General features: G+C 43.6%; 2 protein-coding genes across 2 annotated transcripts in view; one reads left to right on the top strand and one right to left on the bottom strand.

Annotated features, from left to right (window-relative positions):
- The window catches only part of dlgap4a (discs, large homolog-associated protein 4a), a gene marked incomplete at its 5' end in the record, with an annotated part of 75,191 nt that overhangs the window by 5,645 nt on the left and 41,897 nt on the right, over nucleotides 1-27,649 (top strand). Inside the window, 2 exons of the mRNA XM_083768410.1 lie at nucleotides 4,786-4,863; nucleotides 9,959-10,112. Coding sequence (XP_083624536.1) covers nucleotides 4,786-4,863; nucleotides 9,959-10,112 — 232 coding nt within the window. The remainder of the gene's footprint in view (nucleotides 1-4,785; nucleotides 4,864-9,958; nucleotides 10,113-27,649) is intronic.
- LOC310861301 (dnaJ homolog subfamily B member 9-like) lies at nucleotides 19,547-20,248 on the bottom strand (the record flags this gene model as incomplete). Its single annotated transcript, XM_083768702.1, has 1 exon — nucleotides 19,547-20,248. The coding sequence occupies one exon, from the start codon at nucleotides 20,246-20,248 to the stop codon at nucleotides 19,547-19,549; it is 702 nt and encodes a 233-aa protein (XP_083624828.1).

Here is a 27,649-nt window from a genome sequence, read left to right as displayed (position 1 = left end):
CGCAAGCACTTTAAGGGCTATTTCACTTTAAGACACACTTATGGGGTCATAGTACCAACGCTGGCTTTTGTGTGTGCACCCTGGGGTCTGTATATCTATAATGCATACACATACAGTACATATGCTGACCCCATATTATGGGGTCAGCATATGTACTGTACAGACCAAGGAACCAAGACCAAGGAACCATAAGGAATGTGTGTTTAACATGGTTACATTATAGGAAGGGGCCATATCAAATATCTGAATGTTGAACCGAGCAACTTAAAAACTGGGGTGCTCACACAAGTTAAAATTACGTTAAAATTATGTTTTCAAGTGAAATAGTGCTTTAAATACCCTCTTTTTCAGCCCAAGGACCCCCTAGCTCAGGGGTTCTCAACTCGTGGGTTGAGAACCCCTGCCCTAGCTGACAGATCTTGATCTATAGTCGATCTAGATGTGCTAGTTTTGGCGTCTGTTCTCCTCAGAATAGGGAGAGTTGACTCTGCACTTGGAGTGATTATTTTGCCAAAGTGACCAAACCAGCTAATCTGATCAATAGAAGCCACAGCAGGGACATCAGACCAGTCTGAAGTGAGTGGTGCAACAGCACCCCCTGTTGGTGCTCTAAACATAGGGACGGACATAGGGACATTGCTGTTCCTTGGAGTTTTGCAACACTCAAAATTGATTTAGTGGTGAGTCATATAAAGGCAGCCACCAGGGGGCAGCATCTGGTTATATACCGTGTATAACAATCTACAACAGTGCTCTTCAGGTCTAGGAAGAACATTAATGACTCTACCTGCACACCAAGAGAGAATATTAACACATTTAAATTGATGAGTCTACCTGCACACCATGAGAGAATATTAACACGTTTAAATTGATGAGTCTACCTGCACACCATGAGAGAATATTAACACGTTTAAATTGATGAGTCTACCTGCACACCATGAGAGAATATTAACACATTTAAATTGATGAGTCTACCTGCACACCATGAGAGAATATTAACACGTTTAAATTGATGAGTCTACCTGCACACCATGAGAGAATATTAACACGTTTAAATTGATGAGTCTACCTGCACACCATGAGAGAATATTAACACATTTAAATTGATGAGTCTACCTGCACACCATGAGAGAATATTAACACGTTTAAATTGATGAGTCTACCTGCACACCAAGAGAGAATATTAACACATTTAAATTGATGAGTCTACCTGCACACCATGAGAGAATATTAACACATTTAAATTGATGAGTCTACCTGCACACCATGAGAGAATATTAACACATTTAAATTGATGAGTCTACCTGCACACCATGAGAGAATATTAACACATTTAAATTGATGAGTCTACCTGCACACCATGAGAGAATATTAACACATTTAAATTGATGAGTCTACCTGCACACCATGAGAGAATATTAACACATTTAAATTGATGAGTCTACCTGCACACCATGAGAGAATATTAACACATTTAAATTGATGAGTCTACCTGCACACCATGAGAGAATATTAACACATTTAAATTGATGAGTCTACCTGCACACCATGAGAGAATATTAACACATTTAAATTGATGAGTCTACCTGCACACCATGAGAGAATATTAACACATTTAAATTGATGACTCTACCTGCACACCATGAGAGAATATTAACACATTTAAATTGATGACTCTACCTGCACACCATGAGAGAATATTAACAGTTTCCGTGCCGGGAATGGATTACTCCAGGTTAATGTCGCTGCCGTATCGGACATACCCGCCTTTTGTTTTATGTGTTTAATCCGCCGTAATGTAATGAATCAAAAGAAAATCCGTCTTCGTCGCGGAGTATGAGACTGGATGCCTTCGCTGTGATGACGAAACCGGAAATCGTCACATGCTGTGGGCTGCTAGGGCTTCTGGGAAATTGAGGCCAATGGAAATGCATTGGGTGCAACGCCTCATTGAAACCAATCTTGTGTGCGTCTTCCGGGTGCACCAAGATGGTGGATGCTACACACAGATCATAACAAACCACGGGAGCTTTTTTTGATGGATTTTCGCGGATTAAAAGCCCAAATAATTCAGCGTATGCTCTAAAGGTAATACAACAATCTCGGCAGTGAAGGGGGGTTGATTAAAATGCGGGTTAATCGTAAAAAACAGTCAAACTGTTAACACATTTAAATTGATGACTCTACCTGCACACCATGAGAGAATATTAACACATTTAAATTGATGACTCTACCTGCACACCATGAGAGAATATTAACACATTTAAAAGGATGAGTCTACCTGCACACCATGAGAGAATATTAACACATTTAAATTGATGACTCTACCTGCACACCATGAGAGAATATTAACACATTTAAATTGATGAGTCTACCTGCACACCATGAGAGAATATTAACACATTTAAATTGATGAGTCTACCTGCACACCATGAGAGAATATTAACACATTTAAATTGATGAGTCCACCTGCACACCAAGCCTGATGAGAGAATATTAACACATTTAAATTGATGAGTCTACCTGCACACCATGAGAGAATATTAACACATTTAAATTGATGAGTCCACCTGCACACCAAGCCTGATGAGAGAATATTAACACATTTAAATTGATGAGTCTACCTGCACACCATGAGAGAATATTAACACATTTAAATTGATGAGTCCACCTGCACACCAAGCCTGATGAGAGAATATTAACACATTTAAATTGATGAGTCTACCTGCACACCATGAGAGAATATTAACACATTTAAATTGATGAGTCCACCTGCACACCAAGCCTGATGAGAGAATATTAACACATTTAAATTGATGAGTCTACCTGCACACCATGAGAGAATATTAACACATTTAAATTGATGACTCTACCTGCACACCATGAGAGAATATTAACACATTTAAATTGATGAGTCTACCTGCACACCATGAGAGAATATTAACACATTTAAATTGATGAGTCTACCTGCACACCATGAGAGAATATTAACACATTTAAATTGATGAGTCCACCTGCACACCAAGCCTGATGAGAGAATATTAACACATTTAAATTGATGAGTCTACCTGCACACCATGAGAGAATATTAACACATTTAAATTGATGAGTCCACCTGCACACCAAGCCTGATGAGAGAATATTAACACATTTAAATTGATGAGTCTACCTGCACACCAAGCCTGATGAGAGAATATTAACACATTTAAATTGATGAGTCTACCTGCACACCATGAGAGAATATTAACACATTTAAATTGATGAGTCTACCTGCACACCATGAGAGAATATTAACACATTTAAATTGATGAGTCCACCTGCACACCAAGCCTGATGAGAGAATATTAACACATTTAAATTGATGAGTCTACCTGCACACCATGAGAGAATATTAACACATTTAAATTGATGAGTCCACCTGCACACCAAGCCTGATGAGAGAATATTAACACATTTAAATTGATGAGTCTACCTGCACACCAAGCCTGATGAGAGAATATTAACACATTTAAATTGATGAGTCTACCTGCACACCATGAGAGAATATTAACACATTTAAATTGATGAGTCTACCTGCACACCATGAGAGAATATTAACACATTTAAATTGATGAGTCTACCTGCACACCATGAGAGAATATTAACACATTTAAATTGATGAGTCTACCTGCACACCATGAGAGAATATTAACACATTTAAATTGATGACTCTACCTGCACACCATGAGAGAATATTAACACATTTAAATTGATGAGTCTACCTGCACACCATGAGAGAATATTAACACATTTAAATTGATGACTCTACCTGCACACCATGAGAGAATATTAACACATTTAAATTGATGAGTCTACCTGCACACCATGAGAGAATATTAACACATTTAAATTGATGAGTCTACCTGCACACCATGAGAGAATATTAACACATTTAAATTGATGAGTCTACCTGCACACCATGAGAGAATATTAACACATTTAAATTGATGACTCTACCTGCACACCATGAGAGAATATTAACACATTTAAATTGATGAGTCTACCTGCACACCATGAGAGAATATTAACACATTTAAATTGATGACTCTACCTGCACACCATGAGAGAATATTAACACATTTAAATTGATGAGTCTACCTGCACACCATGAGAGAATATTAACACATTTAAATTGATGACTCTACCTGCACACCAAGCCTGATGAGAGAATATTAACACATTTAACCAGCCATAGTATTCGTTGCTGTCGGGAGGAAACTCCATTTTTGAGGTTTTAGATTTTTTCCCCCCCAAAAATCAATGCTAACATCCTTTACGTCTACTCTGTATGAGGCATGGCTGAGGGAAGTAGGGGTGAAGGGGTTAAGCCAACAGATGGTAAACTCTGTGTCTCTGCGTTCCCACGGCCAGGCCCCGTCGGTACCACAGGCCCCCTCGCTGCTACGGCAGGCCGGCCCGCGTCTATGCTCTGTGTTTCTGCGTTCCCACGGCCAGGCCCCGTCGGTACGACAGGCCCCCTAAACTCTGTGTTTCTGCGTTCCCACGGCCAGGCCCCGTCGGTACCACAGGCCCCCTCGCTGCTACGGCAGGCCGGCCCGCGTCTATGCTCTGTGTTTCTGCGTTCCCACGGCCAGGCCCCGTCGGTACGACAGGCCCCCTAAACTCTGTGTTTCTGCGTTCCCACGGCCAGGCCCCGTCGGTACCACAGGCCCCCTAAACTCTGTGTTTCTGCGTTCCCACGGCCAGGCCCCGTCGGTACCACAGGCCCCCTCCCTGCAACGGCAGGCCGGCCCGCGTCTATGCTCTGCGTGGGGATCTCCTGTGGTCCCCGCTGCAGGGCACATGCTCTGTGCAGCACCTGAGGTCAGTGAGATGTTACATCATCATCCTGAGACAGAGAAACCTGTGTGGGCCTCCTCCCATTCACCCCCCCCCCCCTCCCTCTTTGCCCCGACCACCGCAACTCAATAGGATTCTAGACTTATCTGCTACGTTCGGTGAATTGTTTTGTTCTCACTTCGCTACTCAGTCTGGTAAAGATCCTATCTATCCTATCTATTATCTATCACTACTCAGTCTGGTAAAGATCCTATCTATCCTATCTATTATCTATCACTACTCAGTCTGGTAAAGATCCTATCTATTTCCTACTCAGTCTGTTAAAGATAATATCTATTTCCTACTCAGTCTGTTAAAGATAATATCTATTTCCTACTCAGTCTGGTAAAGATAATATCTATTTCCTACTCAGTCTGTTAAAGATAATATCTATTTCATACTCATTCTGTTAAAGATAATATCTATTTCCTACTCAGTCTGTTAAAGATAATATCTATTTCCTACTCAGTCTGTTAAAGATAATATCTATTTCCTACTCAGTCTGTTAAAGATAATATCTATTTCCTACTCAGTCTGTTAAAGATAATATCTATTTCCTACTCAGTCTGTTAAAGATAATATCTATTTCCTACTCAGTCTGGTAAAGATCCTATCTATTTCCTACTCAGTCTGTTAAAGATAATATCTATTTCCTACTCAGTCTGTTAAAGATAATATCTATTTCCAAGGAGCGGGATGAACACAGAGGCCATTGGTCTGTGGGGGGGGGGGGGGGGGGGGCTTTAAATGAAAACTCAAGTAAATTCTTGACTAGTTGTTGACGTTTGGAAATATGCGTCAAATTGGACCTTGGCCAGACTGAGAAGCAGAATGAGTAAAAAATAGACTGCCAGAACGCAGCGGAGCAGTCTTGATTCCAGGCTAGCAGCTCACCCTGAACGCAGCGGAGCAGTCTTGATTCCAGGCTAGCAGCTCACCCTGAACGCAGCGGAGCAGTCTTGATTCCAGGCTAGCAGCTCACCCTGAACGCAGCGGAGCAGTCTTGATTCCAGGCTAGCAGCTCACCCCGAACGCAGCGGAGCAGTCTTGATTCCAGGCTAGCAGCTCACCCGAACGCAGCGGAGCAGTCTTGATTCCAGGCTAGCAAAACTCACCACCGTTTTTCTCTAATCCCCACAGGGGTTCCCAAACCTTTTCAGCTCAAGGCCCAAAATGCTCCATTATATTTCAAATGTAGCAAAAATAGCCAATCTGCCAGATCTACAAGCTGACACCCTGCCACAGTGGGCCACGATGTGGCCTCTGTAACCCTATGTTTGGTAAACACTGACCTAACCCTCCCCACGTACCCACGATGTGGCCTCTGTAACCCTATGTTTGGTAAACACTGACCTAACCTACCCACATACCCACGATGTGGCCTCTGTAACCCTATGTTTGGGAAACACTGACCTAACCCTCCCCACGTACCCAGTAAACACTGACCTAGCCTGAGCTAACGTGTTAGGTTTCTGGTCTAGAGGGGCGGGTCGCGGCTCAGATTTGCGCACGCCCTGATTGGATCTCATCGATCTGTCCGTCACCCCCGGCCCCTCCTCTCCCCCCTAGTGCAGCGCTACGTCACATAATTTGGAGCGACGCCCACCCGGAAGGGTTGACTCCACTTTAAGACCAGAGCGGCCAATGCGTTCCTCTAGGCTTTCAATTTTTGCACCAACAAAAATGAAAGCCTGGTACCGAGGCTAACACTGACCTAACCTACCCACGTACCCAGTAAACACTGACCTAACCTCCCCACGTACCCAGTAAACACTGACCTAACCTACCCACGTACCCAGTAAACACTGACCTAACCTCCCCACGTACCCAGTAAACACTGACCTAACCTCCCCACATACCCAGTGTGTTGTGTTCACACCCTGTTGCCAGTTCTACCTTGTTCTTCTTCATAATGCTCTGACCTGCCATGGTAACCCCTCCCACACAACATCATTCGTTAAAGAAGTAGTTCACCCAAAAAAGTAGGTGTACTTATTTTCTATCGATTACAGACCCCATGAATCTTTGCATTCCTGAGCCAATAATTAACAGCAGAGTCTCCGGAGACCAAGGCCAAATTAGCCATTGGGCTGGCCACTCAGAGGCCCTTGGCCCTCAGGGGCCCTTCAGGGAAACTGGACTGCACGGTATACTGGGTTTGATGCAATGGAAAGGGCTCTTGGGGACCTTCATTGGCTGTTGGTAAAAAAAAATATGATGATATGATACGAAAAACCCTGAAAAAACCCAACATTTCGTGCACGAGCACTATGCGGGCCCCCCCAAAAAAATTCTGGGCCCAGGGCCCAGAATGGGGGTTATTGAATTATTGGCTCAGGAATGCAAAAAAACCCTAAAAAATATCTATGAATTCCACAAGGCTTCATTGGGTGTGTAGTTAATAGAAAATAAGTAGACCTACTTTTTTCAGTGAACTACTCCTTTAAACCTTTGATCCAGACAGCCCCCTCTTCCTCTCGAGGGCCATTCACACCAAGCACGATAACAATAACCATAACTATAAATGACTTGATTAGGAAACTGTTCTATATGTGAAGTGGCAGCGTCCACAACTATCACAACGGTAGTCGTTAACAGTCTCACTTGGATCACATTCAGAGCCATTATCATGAACGGCATTGGCAGCCATTCAACATATTAGAAGGACCTCTGGAATGCAATCCTTTTCTTCATTAACGGAGATGAGGAGACTATTATGAATAGCTAACGCTAACTGATAGGCTAGCTGTTTGTTTTTTTACCTCAGGTATGCTACAACTATAGCTCTGGTCTATAGTGTTAGAAGCAATGGCCACGGCTGAAAAGTAACATAGCGTTAAGGAGAACTCCTTCTAACGCTATATGGACCAGCGCTAGGCTACAACTATCTAGCCTCTATCCATATTCTGTTCATGAGTGTTCAAATGTAACTACATTGGTTCCATTTGTACACTTAACAGCGTTAAGGGGGTGCTTGCAAAAAAAAAAAAATTGGAAACCGCTAGTACTAGCTGGACTCCTAATATGCCATAGTGTCGTACGTATTCAGAAGAAAACGATGGAGACTTTGCATTCGGTATTTGGGTCGTAATGATGAAAATAAGAACATTAATGGTGTATAAAATAGAAAATCTAAAATAATATGTCACAGACAAGACCAAGTCTTTGCCATGAACATATATTTGTCAGTGTACGTACATATTTATGATCCCTGCCACGGAGATCTCTGGGTCACTGTTCACGACATGTTATCCTTCATGAGTGTGGACAGTGGACACTGACACAATTAGTAGTTATATTATGTATCATGCTTGGTGTGAGTGGCCCTTTAAGCTTAAAGGTTTTATGACATTCATTTTCATTTCTTTTTCTTTTTCTTTTTTCTTTTAGGTTTTATGACCTCAATTACACCCAAAAAACCTGAACTTTGAACATTCAGTGGATTTTCTGTGGTCTGAAGTTTTCTTTGGGGTTTTTTGGGCCTTTTGAGCTACAATGAAAACAGGCAACACAGTGAAACAGTGACATCTGCTGGCAAATCCCATTGACATATATGGGATTTGCAGTAAGTGATGTCACTTACTGCCGGCAAATCAGAGCACCTGTTTGAGCCAGAAAACCCCAGATCACAGAAAATCTACTGAATGTTAAAAGTTCATGTTTTTTGGGTGCAATTCAGATTAGAAAACCTAAAAAAAAACAAGAACAATTCCAAAACCTTTTTTTTAATGTCACAATCCCTTTAATGTATTCTGCATTGCAAGACGGCGTCACTTGCCGACGAAAAGCAGATTCTGTCAGCAAGCGACACCGTCATAATTAGAGGTGATCTGATACCAGTAATATTGGAAATGCCTTTGATACTATAGAGCCTAAAAATATATGTAGGCTAATCGTATAGTTTAATTTAATTTTGAATGTTTTGTTATGAAGAGCCTAGAGGTTGAGCTACTGTTTTAAAATGTTATTAATATACTATTTAAATGTCTTGTTTCACAAATTGTGGCTGCACTAACAATTTATCAAATTGTTACTTTTAATTTCTATTATTCATGTTTTTCAGTTATGACATATCACACTTGGATCGGTACCGGGTCTCAACACCTACACGCATGTTCAGTTATCACAATCGGTATCAGTAATGGAACTATTATACCTGAATAGATCTGCTATTTTCACTAATATAGATTTTTTTCAATGTCTAAATTTCAATATAGCAATGCATTGATATTAAAAAAGAAAATTTACTGTAATTTGTATTTTGAATATTTAAGTATCCGACATAATTTGACAGAGCAACTTTTATTTGTAGTTGAGTAATATTGTGACGTATCTATTACTCTGACTCAAGTACTACTGGGTTTGAGTACTTTGTCCAACACTGGTTATCAGTAACGGTAGTAGGCTACTCAAGTACTGTACTTAAGTATAATGTTGAGTAGCTCTGGCCCATAGCCTTCTACTGCTTCTACCCTGCGCAGTATAAGGCTATGGGACTTTCAGTTTGAAATCAAATCGAAATCAGACCAGCCTCTCCTCTTTGGCGTGAATAAAAAGAACGTTTTTGCTACTCACCAAAACTAAAAACTAAAAGTATTTTTTTTCCCCGGTGGAAACAAAATCCCCTTTTGGCCAAAAAGTACCGTTTATACGTGTGGTGGGGGGGGCTCAGAGTGCGTCCACTAAGGAAAGTAGGCTTTCTAATGACACAACCCGCCTTTGTTTTGGTGAGTAGCCAAAACGTTCTTTTTATTTACGCCAAAGAGGAGAGGCTGGTCTGATTTGGATTTGAGATTTAAAACTGAAAGTCCCATAGCCTTATACGGCAGGGCAGAATCGTAGAAGCAGTAGAAGGCTATGGACCAGAGCTAAATGTTGAGGTACTTTTTCTTTACTTGATTATTTCTAATTTGTAACTTTTTAACTCAAGTACATTTAGAAAAAAAACATACATTAGTGTATTATATGTCTGCCTTGTGATATAAATAACTTTACTTAAGTACAACATTTGAGTACTATACTTCTTCCAGTGCTTTTCTCCGTTGTTTTGAGCGCGTTGCTTTTCCTCCTGCGTCCTCAGCACCCTGCCGTCCCTGAAGGAGCTGAACACCAACCGCAGCCTGGATAACCTGGACTGCCTGGTGAGCCCGGTGGACCCCCACCCCCCTCCCCGCCACTGGGACAGCGACTTCAGCCAGGGCTTTGGGACCCTGGGCAGAGGGGTGGGCTCTCAGGTGAGACCACCGTGTCTATTTTATCTTTTATTTTAGAGTATAGCCAATACATTTTACCAGTGGCGTGCACAGACATTTAGAGGGGCAGGTGCTCAAGCGCATTTTGGGGCGGGAACCCATTTTGGTGCTTTTATAGCTATTGAAAAATAGCTACGAGCTTGTAGGTCTGCTATTTTTCTTTAATCGAAGAACCGCACTGACATAGAAACATAGCTTTAGATTGTGTGGGGGCCTAAATAATATAGTAGAAGCGTTTTTTTATCAAGATTTGATCAATGGTCCACACACTACAAATTAAGAAAAAAAATACTTTTTTTTTTTTTTTTTTTTTTCTTAAGAGCAAAATTGCCAAAAGGGCAGGGGGTGCTCTAGCACCCCCTGGTGTCTATCTGTGCACGCCACTGCATTTTACCCCCTTTGTTCTCCCCAGTCATTATTTGTCATGGCTGCCAGTTCCCATGATGCACCTGATGTGTGGGAGTTCTGACCGCTCCAGACCAGGGGTTCCCAGCCACTGGTACCGGTACCACTAGTGGTACTTGAGCCCCCTCTGGTGGTACACAGAGGAGGTACCACTAGTGGTACTTGAGCCCCCTCTGGTGGTACACAGAGGAGGTACCACTAGTGGTACTTGAGCCCCCTCTGGTGGTACACAGAGGAGGTATCACTAGTGGTACTTGAGCCCCCTCTGGTGGTACACAGAGGAGGTACCACTAGTGGTACTTGAGCCCCCTCTGGTGGTACACAGAGGAGGTACCACTAGTGGTCCTTGAGCCCCCCTCTGGTGGTACACAGAGGAGGTACCCCTAGTGGTCCTTGAGCCCCCTCTGGTGGTACACAGAGGAGGTACCACTAGTGGTACTTGAGCCCCCTCTGGTGGTACACAGAGGAGGTACCACTAGTGGTACTTGAGCCCCCTCTGGTGGTACACAGAGGAGGTACCACTAGTGGTACTTGAGCCCCCTCTGGTGGTACACAGAGGAGGTACCACTAGTGGTACTTGAGCCCCCTCTGGTGGTACACAGAGGAGGTACCACTAGTGGTCCTTGAGCCCCCCTCTGGTGGTACACAGAGGAGGTACCACTAGTGGTACTTGAGCCCCCTCTGGTGGTACACAGAGGAGGTACCACTAGTGGTACTTGAGCCCCCTCTGGTGGTACACAGAGGAGTCGCCCAAAAAAGGAGAAAAAGACAAAATGAAATATTTATATTACTATAAGGTAGTTGTTCTGACCAAGCAATTGGTTGAAATAGGCTCTCCAGCCGTGCTGAAATGAGCATGACAACACACCTAGCTGTAAGATTTTAGGACAGATTTAATCACATTAGAAATATAGTATAGTTGTGCATCAGAGCAGCAGCAAAATTGTCTTAGGAAAGGAACAAAAACAAAACAATTTAAAGAATAAATTACATTTTCCTCCTGGGTTAATAATAGCTGAATAGGATGGGGCAGGTCTATCTACGCACCTGTATTTGAACTAGGGCGATTAAAATATTTAATCTGATTAATCGCATGATTGTCCATAGTTAACTGTGATTAATCGCAAATTAATAGCATATTTTTTATCTGTTCTAAATATACCTTAAATCAGTGGTTTTCAAGATTTTTCTTATCAAGGCCCATTATTTATTCTGCATTTGAGCCACGGACCACCATTTGATGACATTTAGCCTTCCAGACCCAAACTAAAGAACTGTATTGATGTTGGCCAATGGTACCATTACTAGAGATAACAGGCCATGTTCATCAAAATAACATGTTTTCTAAGTTTTCTAATTGTGTAGACTTAAATTAACTTAAAGATGGAGTGCCACAATTTTTTCCACCCTAAAACATGATCATCAGGTATTATTACAATATAAGGGGGAAGAACTTTTTCCAAAAAGTGTACAGTATTTGTTAAAATCATGCTTTTATGTGGACACGCCCACCAGTTCATTAAGTATGCCTGGATTGCCTGGTGGGTGGTGATGGGTGGTGATCCACCTGAACTGAAGCCGCACCCACAGCTGTAGTTGTATGATAAAGGGGGAGGGGTTAGGGGAGGGGCTGATAGTGTGGTGTCACTATATTACTGTTTACTTCATTGGCCCGTTTGACTGTCAAGGGTTCAGCCTCCAGGAAGAAACCCTAAATACAAAGTCAATACACAATTGCACATAAAAACAACTCCAGTCTGTCTAATTAAGTACTGTCACCTCATAGACACATGAAAAACTGGAAAAATACAAAAATTGTGGCACTCCATCTTTAAGTAATTCAGCAATTATTCAACTCTTTAGTGTAAAATTGCCATGCGTCTCTCAACCATTCTGTCAAACTGTGCGTTAATCGCGCATCAAAAAAAATAGTGCCGTTAAAAGGATTGTGAGTTAACTAGTTGATTGCGTTAACTTTGAGTGCGTTAACTTTGACAGCCCTAATTTTAAACCCCTGCTCCCGCTCATAGCGCGCCACCAAGTGGCGCGCTACAAGCTTGTAGGTCTGCTATTTTTGAAAAATCGAAGAACGACTGACATTTTTAGAATCTGATCTCAGGTCAGAATGGGTTAATCAGACCAGTGTGTGTCCAGTGGAAACCTCGTGTGCAGGGGCGTTATCTTCATATAACGTCAGTGAGTGGCTCGCCCATGAAAAATGGAAAATATAAATTTCATTGAGTGTATACCAATTTGGAATTATACCAATCGGTTGAGATTTGGCTGATTATAGCCAAAGTCAGATATCAACTTTTTGCGCGACGGGCCATTGGGACTGTGGCGGCGGTGTTTTACCTATACTTGTTGTGAGGACCTCTGCTTGGATTCATGGTGAGTGCGCAACGAAAAGTAATTGGAATTTATTTTTCTTGCCACATTATAAACAAGTTTACTTTACCTCCTCACTGTCCTCAGTGTTTGGGACGGGACATGCGTAGGCCTGTATATATCATGTGCTGTCTGCGTGCATATAAGCGCTGCGCTCCAGTGAAATTGTGCGGCTTGAGAAAAATGTGTTAATTTGTGTTGGATAAGGGCTTATTGGTGGGTTTTCCGTAGATATTAAGGACTAGTTAGGGTGTGTTTTAGCCGGCGGCGCCGAATTGTAGCATGGACTGGACGAATCTCTTCTTGGCTGGAGGTGACTTCATCATAGTAGTCAAATGGAAGTAAAGCCTGCCCTGTACTGTACTGTATGCAACATTTATACTCTCTACATGGCAGCAGAACAAAAGCCACTGATGGGCGGCCCAACACCTCTTGGCCCAAGCGCCCCCCCACCACCGTAAAGGTGTGTGACTACGTGACAATAGAGCACCGAAGTCCTGACGTAACTCGCTCATCCCTTCGATTCCCCTGGTTCGCAGAAGTAATTTCTCTATGGAGAATAACATGGGGTGATCTTAATATCGTCTACTATAAGCGTTGTGGTCCAAAAATAAACAAGCTGTCTCGGCGTTATTGTCAGGGAGGTGTCTCTGTATCGTTTGCAACAGTCAGTCACTCATATATATGATACAGTCTGCTTCTAGCGAAAATCTAACTAATTCAGCAGCAGTAACATTAGCGTTTTCTCTCAGTCAGTTGATTCTTCATATCCATATGAGTGAAGCGGCCGGGATGACATGTTTATTTTTCAAACACAGTTCTTATATGAAGCGATCTAAAAATCCTCCTATGGCGATTTCAATGCAACTAAACAAATACATGAACCTGGGGACTGACTCCCTCTACTGAAAGTGACGTCAGACTTCGGTGCTCTATGTGACCAGGGGGAGGGGAGGTTTCACTGGGTGCATGTTGGCTTATTTATTGGCTTATTATTTTGCCAGTGGGTGCGCTAGCTACCAGGCACCCCCGGAGTCTCCGCGCCTGCTCGTATGAATCTGATCTCAGGTCAGAATGGGTTAATAATGTTTGCTGTCTCTCTACTGTACTATCAATGAAGGCAGAAGAAGTTAGACCTGGTCCAGACTCGGCCAAAGCAGTAAGAATCAAAATCACACTTGTGTGAAGTGAGAGGCACCTTTTATCGTCAGTGATCATGACACGTCAACAAACCTGCTTAAAGAGTGGTGGCTGCTTGAAGAGAATTCCATGCTAGAAGGCTATCTTACTTTTATTTGTAGTTGTTACGTCCCCACCAAAGAGGTCCAGGTGTTATTTTATGCATAAGCGCATTATTGGCTATTCCCCTACCCATAGGAGGCCTTAAGTATGTTTCACCAGTTTCAATTGAAACGGGCCTCCACCCTCAGGGGGGCCTCAACAAAATAATGATGTCATAGGTATGTGGGGGCCTCATATTTGGTCTTGAAACGGGCCTCCAGATTCCTAAGGCCGCCCCTGAGAACACACAAACACACCAAGCTGGCCATAGGGGGCGCTAGCTCCCCTCAAAGAGCCAGAATGCAAAATGCTTGTCATTCAGCCTCACTTTGAGTTGCTCAGTGGACTGTCTCTCACACAGCGATATGGAGAAAAATATCACACCCGCGTGACGTGAGCGGCACCGTTATCACCATATATCACATTCCGTGCTCAGCCAGTCAGCTTGAGCACATTCCACGCACGCACGCACACGCACACACACACAGCCTCAAAATACAACACAGCTCAGTGTTAGGGAACGCTGTAGCAATTTACAATGTAGGCATTTAGCAGACGCTCTTAATCCAGAGTGACTTACATTAAGCAAGAACAAAAAAGCAGGGGAATACATCACATGAAAAGCATTTATCATGAAACATGCGTAAACTAAGAATGTAACAGTGGAATATCTATATAATGAAACTATATTATAAACTATACATATATACTATACTATGCTATACGTGTGGAAGACCCATAGATCCATAGACCCATAGATCCATAGGCCCCAAGGTAGCCGCATTGAAGTAATAAATATAGCAATAGAGTTCAAAGGGTGCAGATGAAGAACAGCTGCACTAATTGCCGTCGTTAAGGCGTGCATGGCAACAGTTTGTGTCTCGTGTGATGTCACACCAGAAGATATAAGATGATGCACCGTGTTGAAAATGACTGTAGACGTCGAGAGAGAAGACAGACAGACAGACAGACAGACAGACAGACAGACAGACAGACAGACAGACAGACAGACAGGGTGATGTTGTCTTGGACCGTTTCCAAAGCAGGAGGACCAAAGCGAGTCTATCATGCTGCTGTAGCAGTGAGGAACAAACTGTATTCCTTTGGAGGCTACGGTTATGGAAGGACCTTCAACAACATGGAACAGATGGATGTCCATGTCTTCAACACAGTGTCTTTATGCTGGAAGAAGTTACCTCCAGTGGAACCTGGAAGAGGTGACGGTCACCTTAAGGTTCCATCCAAGCGCTACGGCCACACAGCTGTGTTGGTTGAAGATACAGTCTACATCTGGGGAGGGACTTGGGTAGGGCAGTATTACAATGTGCTTTATGCTTTTGATGTTGACTCCCACAGATGGTTCCAACCCAGGGTTTCTGGGACTGTTCCAAAGGGGAGGTATGCCCACTCAGCCTGTGTGTTGGAAAAAGTCATGTTTATCCATGGAGGATACACCAAGCTGACTGGATACACTAATGACATGTACAAGTTGGACACCAGCACAATGGTCTGGACTTTAATTAACACCAGAGGAACTCCACCTCCTGTTTTACACAGTCACTCTGCTACCATCATTGGTACCAAGATGTTTGTATTCAGGGGCAGGAGGTCCCAGGGGGTCAACAACACCATCAGAGTGTTTGACACAGAGACCAACGCCTGGCTGGACACACCTTCTGCTCAACTTCTACCAGAAGGACGCTGGTGTCATTCAGCATTCATCTACAATGGAGAGCTGTACATATTTGGTGGCTGGAACGGTAACCAGAACTTCAATGATCTGTGGAAATTCAGTCCAGAGACCTTCTCCTGGAAGAAGGTTGAGCCCAAGGGGAAAGGACCATGTCCAATGTGTGGTATGTGCTGTTGCATTGTGGGAGATCGTATCATCCTCTTTGGAGGATACAAAGGAGATAACACTATCTCTGATGAGCTGTTCATCTTAGACTTGAGTCCTTGTCTTAAGACGTTATGCAAGCTAGAAGTTATTCAGTACGCTCTGGACCAATCAGAACTCCCACACGGCATCAGGTGGGAACTGTTAGCCATGGCAACAAATGACAACAGACGACAACAACAATGACAACCGAGAATTCTCCTGCCAAAAAAAGCAAGCTAAAAGGAATCAACACACCAGCACGCCAGAGACCAGAATACTTCAAACCCAAACAAATAGTTAAAAATAGAACTACAAAACGCACGTTGGAGATTAAACAACAGATAACAGCCAGCACCAGCAACTGTTTATTTAATCACATGTGAAAAATGTGGCTTACAATATGTCGGATAAACGAGTAAAACAATAGCTGCAAGGCTGAGACAACACAAATACAATATTAACAATGCAAAAAAGACAACTAAAAGGATTGTTCAACATGACATGGCACATGGCATTGAAGCTCTAAAAGTATACCTGGACTTCAACACAATCTCAACTGGACAGTAGGACAAAGACATTTGAATGAAAAACAGTGGATCAAGAACCTCAACACGGATTTTCCTGGAGGTTTAAACATGCCAAAATATTAGACAAGTTGTTTTGATTTTGTACCAAAACTCCACAGCCATATACATGCTAAACACAGCCAACAATCAATGGAAATCAGACTTTGAATATAGGGGACAAATTAGCACATTCCACACCAAGCCAACCTGGGACACGAAGCAAGAGTGTACAGTGCACTGAAGTCCCCTCAGTCAACCCCCGCCACTCTTGGCCCTCTCTCTCTCTCTCTCTCTCTCGCTGCCTTGCTCTCTCCCACAATGTTAATGTTAGTAAAGTTACACCTATTTTATGTAAATAACATGGTAAAATGTGCAGCATTGGGGGGTAAAGGGGAGACACTTTAATTGTGAAGGGACGACAGGATGAGGAAAGGTGGTGTTGTTGCTAATTGTCGAGAGTAACGGCTGCGTGTGATATTGAACAGTCAAACTATTCGTATCAATATACGGCTCTGAAAGCCCTCAATTAATCTAATTGAACTGCATTGAATTGTATAGGGCATAGTATCCCAAGCGACACACTTTACTACTTATTTCAATGGAAAATAAGCAAATTAGCACAAAAACCCAACCCCCATTGAGGGTTTATATTAGGGGAAATAGCCAATAATGGACTTTTGCACAAAATAACACCTGGACATCTTTGGTGGGGATGTACCAACTATACAAATAAAGGTAAGAAAGCCTTCTAGCATGGAATTATCCTTTAAAGCAAATAAAGCAAAAAAGAAAGCAAATAAAGCAAAAATTAAATCATGGCATTTTTCTTCAAATATGCGTTAGTTCCATTAATCCCAGCCAGAAAGAACACAAGCGATTGATTAATCATTAATAAACGTGCTCTGAAAATGCACATGGCCCAACCATAAGCACATCATGAATCCATGTGAACAAAATTAAACGGACATTTAAATAATAGTGGCTTTCATCCATGGACCTATTTGTACACTAACCTGTGAAGATTCTTGTTTGGAAGAAGCCATCATGATAAAAAAAAATCACACCAGTGTGAACCAAGTGGTGCAACTCCCGTCTATTGGTTCTCTGTATCGTTCCAATTTGTATCGTTCCAATTTCTTCTCTGTATCGTTCCAATTTCTTCTCTGTATCGTTTGCGTCCAGCAGGTGGCAGCCATGTCACATACTTCTCTCGTTCCAATTTCACGCATGCGCACACCACTCGTGCTCACACAGGTACACACACAAACAAACAGGCACACGGACATTGCATGCTGGATGTAGAAGTGGTTGCACCGCTAAAAAACACACACATATTAGCCCAAATCAATCAATGGTCTGTGCACCATCAGGAGTCCAAATTGACCCCTATGGGTTGTGAGTGTACTAATGGAACCAAATGTTAAGGGTCCCAGAATATATCAAATGGGGGGGTGTACTAATGGAACCAAATGTTAAGGGTCCCAGAATATATCAAATGGGGGGGTGTACTAATGGAACCAAATGTTAAGGGTCCCAAAATATATCAAATGGGGGGGTGTACTAATGGAACCAAATGTTAAGGGTCCCAGAATATATCAAATGGGAGGGTGTACTAATGGAACCAAATGTTAAGGGTCCCAAAATATATCAAATGGGGGGGTGTACTAATGGAACCAAATGTTAAGGGTCCCAGAATATATCAAATGGGAGGGTGTACTAATGGAACCAAATGTTAAGGGTCCCAAAATATATCAAATGGGGGGGTGTACTAATGGAACCAAATGTTAAGGGTCCCAGAATATATCAAATGGGGGGGTGTACTAATGGAACCAAATGTTAAGGGTCCCAAAATATATCAAATGGGGGGGGTGTACTAATGGAACCAAATGTTAAGGGTCCCAAAATATATCAAATGGGGGGGTGTACTAATGGAACCAAATGGTAAGGGTCCTGAAATATATCAAATGGGGGGGGGTCTGTTGCCTTATGCATATATTGAAATGCTAAATTAAATAGTTGAGAATCACTGCTGTACAATACTCTGATAGTAGTGTAGTTGTGATCCCAGAGATTTAAAAGTCTAAAGGTTGACAACGACTGGCCTTAAATCAAACAGTGTCCCCAGTTCCCAACCTGCAGTCTCCATCTGGAAAACATGACACGGCTTCAATAAGTATACAGCAATAAGAGTTAGCGACCAAAAACCAAGCATCTATTTATGGCTTTGATTACACTACAGCAGACTACACTGTCTGTCTGTCTGTCTGTCTGTCTGTCTGTCTGTCTGTCTGTCTGTCTGTCTGTCTGTCTGTCTGTCTGTCTGTCTGTCTGTCTGTAAATGGTGCATTTATATAGCGCCTTTATCCAAGGCGCTTTACGTAGATTGTGCATTACATTCACACATTCACACACCGATGGCAGCGGAAACCATGCAAGGCACCAACCTGCACATCAGGAGCAATCAGGGGTTCAGTGTCAATAAAAATTACATTTTCTCCATCTCTATAGAGTTCAGAGTTCACACCTCTCGGGGAAACAGGGAACAGGACCGTCGGCTGCATGGCACTGTGATTGGTTTCTGAGCTATAAACATAGCAAAAATGTAGCAAAAAAAGCCATTTCAGGACAACTTTAACCCATTCTGAACGGGAACCCATTTTGGTGTCAGCATCATGTCATGCTTTAGCTATTTAAAAATAGCAGATCTACAAGCTCATATCGCGCCACCGAGTGGCGCGATACAAGCTTGTAGGTCTGCTATTTTTGAAAAAGAACGACTGACATTTTTTAGAATCTGATCTCAGGTCAGAATGGGTTAATCAGACCCAGTGTGTGTCCAGTGAAAACCTCGTTATGAATCTGATCTCAGGTCAGAATGGGTTGGTTTCCCAGCAGTCTCAGGAGCATACGGTGTAAGTAGACACCATGTTCCCACTGCGCCGGGTCACCGTACGGCACTGCCTTTGCTGCTGCTGCTCCCCTGAGCCATGGGACGGTCTCCCAGCGCCGGGGGGGGCACCACCACGCCCACCGTCCAACGAGAACAACTCCTGGAAAAGTCCACCGAACGCGGCGCCCTGTTTGGACGACCGCTGGCTTTTGTGTTTGTTGTTCTTGGCGTTCCCTTGAACGTGATTCTTCTGCCGGCGTTGCTGCTGCTGCTGCTGCTGCTGGTGGTGACTGAACGCGTCGAAGTCCTTGAACCAGTCGTCGAAGTTGAACGACTGGTAGTGATGCTGGAAGTCGTAGTCGCTGCCTCCTCCTCCTCCTCCTCCTCCTCCTCTGCCCCCCCATCCTCCAGCAGGCGGGGGCGAGTCGTGACCAAACTGGTCGTACTCGCGCCGCTTCTTGCCGTCCATCAGGGTCTCGTAAGCCTCCGCTATCTCTCTGAACTTGGCCTCGGCGCCGGGGCTCTTGTTTCTGTCCGGGTGGTACTTCCGGGCCAGCTTGTGGAAGGCCTTCTTGATCTGCCGGTCGGACTCGTCCTTGTGCACGCCCAGTACGTCGTAGTAGTCTCTCTTCTTCATCGCCAGGAGGCGCTCCGAGATGAGCAGACCGTAGAGTACCAGCAGAAACCAGGACCGGATCCTGGGGGCCATGGTGCTGCTTCCACAACACACAGCCTGCTGTTAAAGAGTGTGAATATATCGGTCCTGTTAATGAGCATAAAGATCTGATGTCCTTCGCTCTTTCCCAAATATGAACTAATATGGTGACATCATTAATAATGAATATTATGACCTCATCAATATGACGTGACTCTACCCAAATATGAAGTTCCACATAGCAGCCCGAGTACTCTGGGTTTTGCGTTCACACTGTCAGCTACAAAGCTACAAGTGGTGGGAAAAGTACTCAAAGGTTTTACTTACTTGAGTAAAAAAAAAAAGTTCAAAAGTATTGGCAAGTACCAACAGTAAAAGTATGCAGAATGTCTCATTTCAAGTTTTCAAATGTATACAAATCTTTTGAAAATAGCAGATCTATACAAGTTCACAATGCGTTGCATCGCAAGCTTGTAGATCTGCAATTTTCAAATGGCCGAAATCAAATGTATATATAGGGTTGAAGTGGTTACTGTACCCTATGTTTTTTGTAATAATAATACAAATCTAGAAAGTATAACTATAGTAACTAAAGTTTTCAAATAAATGTAGTGGAGTAAAAGTATGATATTTGCATCTGAGATGTAGCGGAGTAGGAGTAAAAGTACTGGCAATTGGAAATACTGCCTGTAGCTTTTGCTGACAGGTAAATAAATACATGCTTCATAAACGGGAGCTATTATGGTCTGTCTGTTGCACAAACACTCGCTGGGCTTGGCACAGAACGGCTCATTAAGATAATGAAATAGTTTGAGCAACGCCAGCACCTATAAGGAGAGACAGAGTGGATGTGATGAATGGGATAATCATTGAAGAGAAAAAAAAACTTGTCCAATCTACTAGAGCTGAGCGAGAGAGCATTTAACACGATGAGCTATATGCATTTTGGTTAAATGTGAATAATCCAACCGAGACAGGGGCAGGAAAGAGGCTCTTGAGACTAATCGTTTTATATTCCTGATGAAGTTTAGTGTACATTAAGATCAGTATGTTTGAAAATGGACGTAGTATCTTCCCTCATTAGTATAGCTGCTATTTGGGCGGGCGCCGGCCAGACGGACGGGGAGAAGCTTACTGTAAAACCATACATGCAACTCTCCAAACCAATTCGGAACCCATTAATGAAGAACTGGCCATGTTTGGTCGGTTGCTGACCTCCAGTGGCGTGCACAGACATTTAGAGGGGCAGGTGCTCAAGTGAAAAAAGGGCACCTTGTGCAGCACATTTTAGCTATTGAAAAATAGCAGATCTACAAGCTCATAGCGCGCCACCGAGTGGCGTGCTACGAGCTTGTAGGTCTGCTATTTTTTTTAATCGAAGAACCACTGACATAGAAACATAGCTTTAGATTGTGGGGGCCTAAATAATATAGAAGCGTTTTTATCAAGATTTGATCAATGTCACCGCATGGTCCACACACTACAAATTAAGAAAAAATAAATAAAACGCCACTGCTGACCTCAGTAGCCACCGATATCTGTGTGGTAGTGATGAGTGGGGTAATTAAATACTCTAGAGTGGACCTACAGGTATATCTGCTCATCATGTTTCAGGGCTGTCGGCTGACTATACTGGTGTAGAAGCAGAAGCAGAAGCAGGCCAGTCGCACATTTGAACTAGATATCATACCATATTCTCAATCTCAACCATCAATTAACTCCAAAGCAAAGCTAGGCAAAAATAGTATGTGTGTTTTGTTTTGGTACTACTAGACTCCGGTGAGTGAAACAAGCGACTCAGGTCTATGGAAACAAGCCCAAAAGAAAGAAGCAACCGTGTTTCACCACTATAGCTGGTGAAACTGGTGATTTCATCAGCTGTTGGCGGAAACGACAGGGAATACCCGGTTTGCCGTTCATTTTAATGTCATGAAACATGATATAATACGCTTCCTCGTTCCTCTGCCACCTCTGAAGAGGTGGAAACCATGACCTCTTCCTTAACCCATTCTGAACGGGCACCCATTTTGGTGTCAGCATCATGTTATGCTTTAGCTATTGAAAAATAGCAGATCTACAAGCTCATATCGCGCCACCGAGTGGCGCGATACGAGCTTGTAGGTCTGCTATTTTTTTTTAAATCGAAGAACGACTGACATTTTTAGAATCTGATCTCAGGTCAGAATGGGTTCATCAGACCAGTGTGTGTCCAGTGGAAACCTCGTATGAATCTGATCTCAGGTCAGAATGGGTCAAGAGACGTGAGGCACATTGGATCTTAACTTGCGACACCCTAGCCCCAAAAGGTTTAAATGATGAACTCCTCCTATTGAATGTGATGTTGTGATTTTGAGGGGTTTTTTCTACCTTTTTTTTAGAGAGTTTTCGATACTTTTGTGCCGTTTTATGTCCCGTTGTTACAGTCTTTTAAAAGCTGTCATTGTGTTTGATGTCTTTTTGGTGTTTTTGAGTACAGACCATTTACTAGGTCTGACCCCTAATACACTTATTGGATATTATGCCCTCCAGGGACATGCTTTATTTGTATAATTGTCCAATATTTTTTTGTTGCCTCAGTCAGTACACCTTAATCAGACCAGTGTGTGTCCAGTGGAAACCTCGTATGAATCTGATCTCAGGTCAGAATGGGTTAAAGGTATTCCTTTTATCATGGAAAGAATATACCACCTGTACCCCCCTGTGGGCAGTCCCTCTCCATGGTAACGGATTGGCGCGGTGAATCTGATTGGCCCCCGCGCTGATCCCAGAGCTGTACTAATTCAGTATTTAAGTCCGACGTCATTTTGTAGTGCTACGTTACGTCCGGGTCCAAGTGGCACCAGCTCCCGTCCGCATCCCATTGTAAATAGAATATCTAAACGCGTGAATCTTTTTAAATTGACGTTATTTTTCAGAAAGGAAGCCATATAGAGGGTTAAAATGGGTCTTAATGCTTCCAACTCGAGTAGTAATTATTAATGTTTTGTACAAGTGTCCATGACAACAAAAATATATGATGTGGAGACAATAAAGACTATTATTATCATTATTATTGAAGGTGGCAACAGTCCATTTGCTCGGTAAAATATTTCGGGGGATATTTAGAATGTGTGCAGGCTTGAGTATGTTGAATCTAGTTTGCATTAATGAGGATTTAGTTGACACAATCAAATAAAATGGCGATAGTATTCCATGTGGGGCAGACGGCCTGTCACAGCCAGATTTTGGAGAGCAGCAGCTTTGTTGTTTCTAGGAAAGCGGTAAAATGAGACTTTCGTGGTTGTTTTCGTCTCAGATTTAGTCTGACGGAGCGTCACAGTATAACTCCATGGGGACACAAAAGCGACACAAAAGAAGGACCCGGAAGTATCTCAGGAGGGGGCGCTCACGTCACAGCTAAAATACTGAATACTGACTGTTCTTCTTTATGCCTGATGAAGGTCTGACGACCAAAACGTTGCTCAATTAATCTGACTACGTGAAGACAGTGTGCGGGATTATTTTTCTCTACTTCTCAGTTCCAGTTATCCGACGCACCTGTCCACTGTAGGTGTGCAGAAGGACATTTTCTTATAATCAGCTATTTTCAAAAATAATCTTGAAAGCAAGCCCAAAATAAGCAACTACACTTCAAAAACAAACCTGAACAATGCGCAAAAACAATGTTGCATCGACCGACTGGTTTGTGCTGAATTAAATGCTATTGTGTTGCACTCTACGAGCTTATAGGTCTGCTATTTTTGAAAAATTGTTGGAAAGATTTCTTTGGTGGAAAGTCACCTTAACCCATTCTGACCGGGCACCCATTTTGGTGTTGGCATTATGTTATGCTTTAGCTATTGAAAAATTGCAGATCTACAAGCTCATATCGCGCCACTGAGTGGCGCGATACGAGCTTGTAGGTCTGCTATTTTTTGAAAAATCAATTTTTTAGAATCTGATCTCAGGTCAGAATGGGTTTTATCAGACCAGTGTGTGTCCAGTGGAAACCTTGTATGAATCTGATCTCAGGTCAGAATGGGTTCATCAGACCAGTGTGTGTCCGGCGGAAACCTCGTATGAATCTGATCTCAGGTCAGAATGGGTTAACCGCTGCCCTAAACAAATAAAAGTCCATAGACTTGGCTGCCAACAAACATAAAAGAGTCTATGGATGCTCTCTTCCAGTGAAGGCTGAGGTCCTTCGTGCCGTGGGGATGTAACCAGAGAGGCTCTTTAGATCTTGGCAGTCAAGACCCCGGAGAACACATAGCCGGTTCCATAGCAGAAGGGGGGACCCTTACATCTCTCTGGGTACATCTCTCTGGACACTCTCTTGACGACTTACTGTCTCGGATTGGCTTGTAATTCCAAGACATTTGGCCCGTGAAGCGTGAAGTAGTTTTCCTTGGGCCTCAGTGAAGCGTGAAGTAGTTTTCCTTGGGCCTCAGTGAAGCGTGAAGTAGTTTTCCTTGGGCCTCAGTGAAGCGTGAAGTAGTTTTCCTTGGGCTTCAGTTCAGGCCTGAGCACCGTGTGATTGAGGTAGTTGGTGTTGACAAAGATGTCGCTGTCGGTTTTCAACCTGAAAATGACCTTTATTATACTACAAAGAGAAGACAAATAATATGCAGCAGCATGCAGGCAGGCATGCATGCATTTACCTCTCCAAACGATGAAGGTACAATTGTGAATGCATTATGAATGCTATGACCAGTGGCAGTACTGCTGTTGACATAATCACAGCTAAATATCACCACTACTGCTTTCTTTTCTTCACTCCCTGTTTTACTAGAAGTCTAGAAGTCTCATCATCATCATCATCTTCAGTGAGATTATGCCGACTCAGCCAGATTGTTTGGGAAAGTCTCTCCACTATATATACTCCTCAGACAGCGTCATAACTTACAGTATCTGCCACAACATTGTATACAGAGATCCTGCAGCAGCTGACTGAAGATCTGATGTAATGTACTTGGTCCCATCCTTCTTCCCCCTCTAGAGCTCTAGTAATAATAGACCACAAACACTTAACCCATTCTGACCTGAGATCAGATTCTAAAAATGTCTTCTACATCCTGACAGTTTTCTGAAAAAGCTATGTTTCTATGTCAGTCGTTCTTCGATTTTTCAAAAATAGCAGACCTACAAGCTCGTATCGCGCCACTCGGTATATGACTGTATTAGCCCTTCACCCAACAACATCACATACTTTGTTTAAATAATCTGATCTGTTGCTCCTCATCGTCTGTTATTATTGTACAAAAGTATTATTCAACCTGTTCTGTTGTACTGTTTCTAACTTTCTACACCATACTGTCCATGCCTAACAGAAACAAACTTTTCCCGTATTGCTTCCAAGATCATCGGACTTCCCACACCCACACTTTCTGTTATGAACAATAAGGACAGTAAATCACATGACACTGATCATCCCCCATGTATCGCTTTTTCCTTTTTATATATACTTTATTGAAGATTATTCAGGGGTTTACAAATTATGCAAATAGTACATTAACCCATTCTGACCGTGCACCCATTTTGGTGTTGGCATCATGTTATGCTTTAGCTATTGAAAAATAGCAGATCTACAAGCTCATATCACGCCACCGAGTGGCGCGATACGAGCTTGTAGGTCTGCTATTTTTGAAAAAATCGAAGAGCGACTGACATTTCTATAGAATCCAATCTCAGGTCAGAATGGGTTAATCAGACCAGTGTGTGTCCAGTGGAAACCTCGTATGAATCTGATCTCAGGTCAGAATGGGATAAGTTACATATATTCACATATACGTTTTTTCAACCTCATGCCATGCAGGACAAAGATACAGAACCTTGGCACGGAAAAAGGTCCGTTTTGGTAGGACTTTTGTACCCTCATCCATCGGTCGGTCTTTAGCGACCGACGGACGGGAGCGACGGCAGAAAAGCATCAAAAGTATCAGATCCACATGAAGCGCTAAACTCGTCTTGAAATGCGACACGAAGCGATGCATTTTTTATTTGTTGCTTGTCGATCTGCTACTTTTTGCTATTTCTGAATTTGAATCCTGAAAAGTAACAGTTTTGGACAATAATAATGAGGTTTTCCACCCGACAGCGACGACATCAAACCCATGCATAAGTGTTCTCCCCGTGTCCCCTAGGGTAGGTACCCTCACATGTTCTCCCCGTGTCCCCTAGGGTAGGTACCCTCACATGTTCTCCCCGTGTCCCCTAGGGTAGGTACCCTCACATGTTCTCCCCGTGTCCCCTAGGGTAGCTACCCTCACATGTTCTCCCCGTGTCCCCTAGGGTAGCTACCCTCACATGTTCTCCCCGTGTCCCCTAGGGTAGCTACCCTCACATGTTCTCCCCGTGTCCCCTAGGGTAGCTACCCTCACATGTTCTCCCCGTGTCCCCTAGGGTAGGTACCCTCACATGTTCTCCCCGTGTCCCCTAGGGTAGATACCCTCACATGTTCTCCCCGTGTCCCCTAGGGTAGATACCCTCACATGTTCTCCCTGTGTCCCCTAGGGTAGGTACCCTCACATGTTCTCCCCGTGTCCCCTAGGGTAGGTACCCTCACATGTTCTCCCCGTGTCCCCTAGGGTAGCTACCCTCACATGTTCTCCCCGTGTCCCCTAGGGTAGGTACCCTCACATGTTCTCCCCGTGTCCCCTAGGGTAGCTACCCTCACATGTTCTCCCCGTGTCCCCTAGGGTAGGTACCCTCACATGTTCTCCCCGTGTCCCCTAGGGTAGCTACCCTCACATGTTCTCCCCGTGTCCCCTAGGGTAGCTACCCTCACATGTTCTCCCCGTGTCCCCTAGGGTAGGTACCCTCACATGTTCTCCCCGTGTCCCCTAGGGTAGCTACCCTCACATGTTCTCCCCGTGTCCCCTAGGGTAGGTACCCTCACATGTTCTCCCCGTGTCCCCTAGGGTAGCTACCCTCACATGTTCTCCCCGTGTCCCCTAGGGTAGGTACCCTCACATGTTCTCCCCGTGTCCCCTAGGGTAGATACCCTCACATGTTCTCCCCGTGTCCCCTAGGGTAGCTACCCTCACATGTTCTCCCCGTGTCCCCTAGGGTAGCTACCCTCACATGTTCTCCCCGTGTCCCCTAGGGTAGGTACCCTCACATGTTCTCCCCGTGTCCCCTAGGGTAGGTACCCTCACATGTTCTCCCCGTGTCCCCTAGGGTAGGTACCCTCACATGTTCTCCCCGTGTCCCCTAGGGTAGGTACCCTCACATGTTCTCCCCGTGTCCCCTAGGGTAGATACCCTCACATGTTCTCCCCGTGTCCCCTAGGGTAGCTACCCTCACATGTTCTCCCCGTGTCCCCTAGGGTAGGTACCCTCACATGTTCTCCCCGTGTCCCCTAGGGTAGATACCCTCACATGTTCTCCCCGTGTCCCCTAGGGTAGATACCCTCACATGTTCTCCCCGTGTCCCCTAGGGTAGGTACCCTCACATGTTCTCCCCGTGTCCCCTAGG

Source organism: Protomyctophum parallelum, assembly GCF_964188405.1.
Source record: "Protomyctophum parallelum genome assembly, chromosome: 7".
Taxonomy (NCBI): domain Eukaryota; kingdom Metazoa; phylum Chordata; class Actinopteri; order Myctophiformes; family Myctophidae; genus Protomyctophum; species Protomyctophum parallelum.
This window is presented reverse-complemented; position numbering and strand designations above follow the sequence as displayed.